Source organism: Aptenodytes forsteri, unplaced genomic scaffold, assembly GCF_000699145.1.
Source record: "Aptenodytes forsteri isolate BGI_AS27 unplaced genomic scaffold, ASM69914v1 Scaffold55, whole genome shotgun sequence".
In the NCBI taxonomy this organism is placed as follows: Eukaryota; Metazoa; Chordata; class Aves; order Sphenisciformes; family Spheniscidae; genus Aptenodytes; species Aptenodytes forsteri.
The window spans coordinates 9,863,141-9,865,757 of record NW_008796063.1 but is presented as its reverse complement, the minus strand read 5'-3'; the positions used below and the strand labels follow the sequence as shown (position 1 = coordinate 9,865,757).

At 66.0% G+C, this 2,617-nt stretch overlaps 1 protein-coding gene across 3 annotated transcripts in view; it reads left to right on the top strand.

Moving 5' to 3' along the window:
* GRAP (GRB2-related adaptor protein) overlaps positions 1 to 964 on the top strand; it is a 6,441-nt gene extending 5,477 nt beyond the window's left edge. For 2 of the 3 annotated variants that reach the window (XM_009286463.1, XM_009286465.1), the window contains one exon: positions 779 to 964. In XM_009286463.1, coding sequence (XP_009284738.1) covers positions 779 to 964 — 186 coding nt within the window. The remainder of the gene's footprint in view (positions 1 to 778) is intronic. The other variant, XM_009286464.1, reaches the window with a different exon arrangement.
* Positions 965 to 2,617: the final 1,653 nt, after the last annotated feature.

Here is a 2,617-nt window from a genome sequence, read left to right as displayed (position 1 = left end):
CGTTGTGGAGCAGGAGAGGCTGGAACAGCCCGAGACAGGCAGCACTGTGGGGAAGCTGGCAGGGTGGAGAAAAGCCAGTGGTGCAGCTCGGCAGGGCAGGGCAGGGCAGGGCAGGGCACAGCGGCTCGCCCCAGGCCCACACCACCGTCCCTCGGGCCAGGGGTGATGCCCGGGGTGGGTGGCAGAGCCCGACCAGCTCAGGACAGGGAGCAGCCAGCTCCGGGTGAGCTCCAGCAAAGCCAAGCCCTGGGGTGGCAGTTGTGGAGGTGGCGAAACTGGGCCCTGCGAACTGGGCTGGGGGCTGCTCCGGCACTCGGAGGGACCTGGGAAGGACCGGGGAAGGAGAGGGGTGCCAGCTGTCTCCAAGGGGTAGGGGTCCCCTGGGCACCCATCTCAGCTTTCCCAGGCAGCAGGATGAGGGAGCCCTGTGCCCTGGGGTGCTCCCCTGCACCCCAGGCTCTGGCTGAACCCCAGGCTGCTCCCCTGCACCCCAGGCTCTCACCTCCTCCCCAGGGTCTGCCATGCACCCAGGGCTGTCCCCAGCACTCCGGCTCTTGCCGTGGCAGGATTTCCCTAGCTCCCGTCTCTTGTCCTCGAAGCGGGCACCCCAGGTACCCTCGCACCCTCTGTGCTCTGGCCCCCCCAGGCTGGTCCTCGCCACACAGTGGCACGGCATCCCCGTCATGCTGGGGACTCGGGCAGCGCAAGCCGGTGCAGAGGGCCTGGCAGACAGGGGCACCTCTCCCCCCGCCAACCCCTGCCTTCAACTTTCCTCCAGGTGAGGAGACCCAAATTCGTGCAAGCCCAGTTCGACTTCTCGGCCCACGACGGCTCTCAGCTGCCCTTCCTCCGCGGGGACATCATCGAGGTCCTGGACTACCCCGACCCCAACTGGTGGCAGGGGAAGATCTATGGGCGCGTCGGCCTCTTTCCCCGCAACTACGTCCACCCCATCCACAAGTGAGCTGCCATCGGCACCGGGGGCAAGCAGGGAGGACTGCGGCCCCCGCTGCCCCCCCACTCACCGGAGCTGCTTTGTGCCTGCACGCAGACTGCACGTCCCTTCGTCCCCACAGACAGTGCCTGTCCCCACGCCGGGCTGCTGACACACGAGGTCCCGGTGCCGCGTGGGCTGTGCTGGAGGTAGAGGCCAGGCTGGCGGTGATCCCCATCCAGGGGCTGCCCGGCTCCAGCACCCTGAAACATCAGCCACGGCTCTCCCTGCTCCCCCGACCCAGGAGACCTCCACCGCCCCCAGCCCAGGCATCACCTCTCGCTGCGGGCTGGCAGCCGCGCTCCCCGGGGAGGGAGCACGGAGCATTGAACCAGGGCCATAAAAACTTTTCCAGAGCCACAACCCGGTGGGGTGGCAGCAACCGAGGGGAAGAGCACGTGCGCCCCAAACCTTCGCTCCTCTCCAGACCCTGTAAGCGAAGCCCCTGCTCCAAGGAGGGCTGCAGGCGGCCGGGATGCGGCCAGGCTCAGTAACTCCACGGAGGGGTGCTGGGACTCAGGGCGCCAGGGAAGGCTGGTCCGGGGGGATTCAGTCCTGCGGGTGCTGTTCATAGCTGCAAATTGTGGCACTTCTTTTATATTATTTTTTATTTAGAGCTAGTAAAATGTGTTTGGGTGACACCCTCGAGTGTGGCTGCTCCTTTTCCACCACCCCCCTGGTGGTCCCGTGGCCGCATTCACACGCCTGCTGCTTTGCTGTGGTTTTGCTTCCCTTGCAGCCCCCATTCGCCCACCCCGATACCTCTCCCCAGGCCCCTCCTGGGGACTTGCTGCCCCCACAAATGCCCCCCACACCTCACAGACCCTGGGATGCACCCAGGGTCCGTGATGCTGAGAACGCCCAGCTCATTGCACCAGTGGATTTAAACATCCCGTGTCCCAAACATGACAAATAAAAACTATTACCCAAATCCCCATTTCTCCCCCCGTCCCAGCACCTTTCCCCACCCTGGGTGCCGGCAGGCCGCTAGGCAAAATAGGCATAGCAGAAAATATTGATGCACATCAGGACAACGGCGTTGATGCCACAGATGCGGGCCCAGAAGGGGGGCTCCGTGGTGTCCTTGAGGGCCGCGGCCGGGGGTCCCTCGGCTTTTGATGGCTGCTGGCTGCCCAGGGCGGCTGAGCAGCAACCTGGCACAGAAAGACAGTGAGTGTGGGGGACAGAGGGCCATGGGGACCGGCCACCTCCGGGTGGGTGGCAGGGCCCCGGGGAAGCTGAGGCACGGGGCATCCATGCCATTCTGCTGCCCATTACAGGCGGGGAGCGGGGGGCACTGAATATGCCTCCCCTGCCAGACACCCCCGAGGACACACTCACCATCGGGGGGTCCCTGGGATGTGCCGTCCACAGAGGGCTGGGGGGACTCCCGCGAGAGGGTCCACCAGGTGAGATCCTTTAGCTGAAAAGATTTGGTGAGAAAACACCACTGGGCCAGACGCCTTCAGGGGCGCCCCCCGGCCGAGCTCGGGGTGCACCTGGGTGACCCCGACGTCTCCAGCCAAGGAGGTCCAGTGGGTGGACGCAGCCGTGGGGGCCAGGGTGAGGGGTCCCGGGTGCCCTGCTCACCCGGGCCGGAGGCAGCGGGGGGGTCAGCAGGCT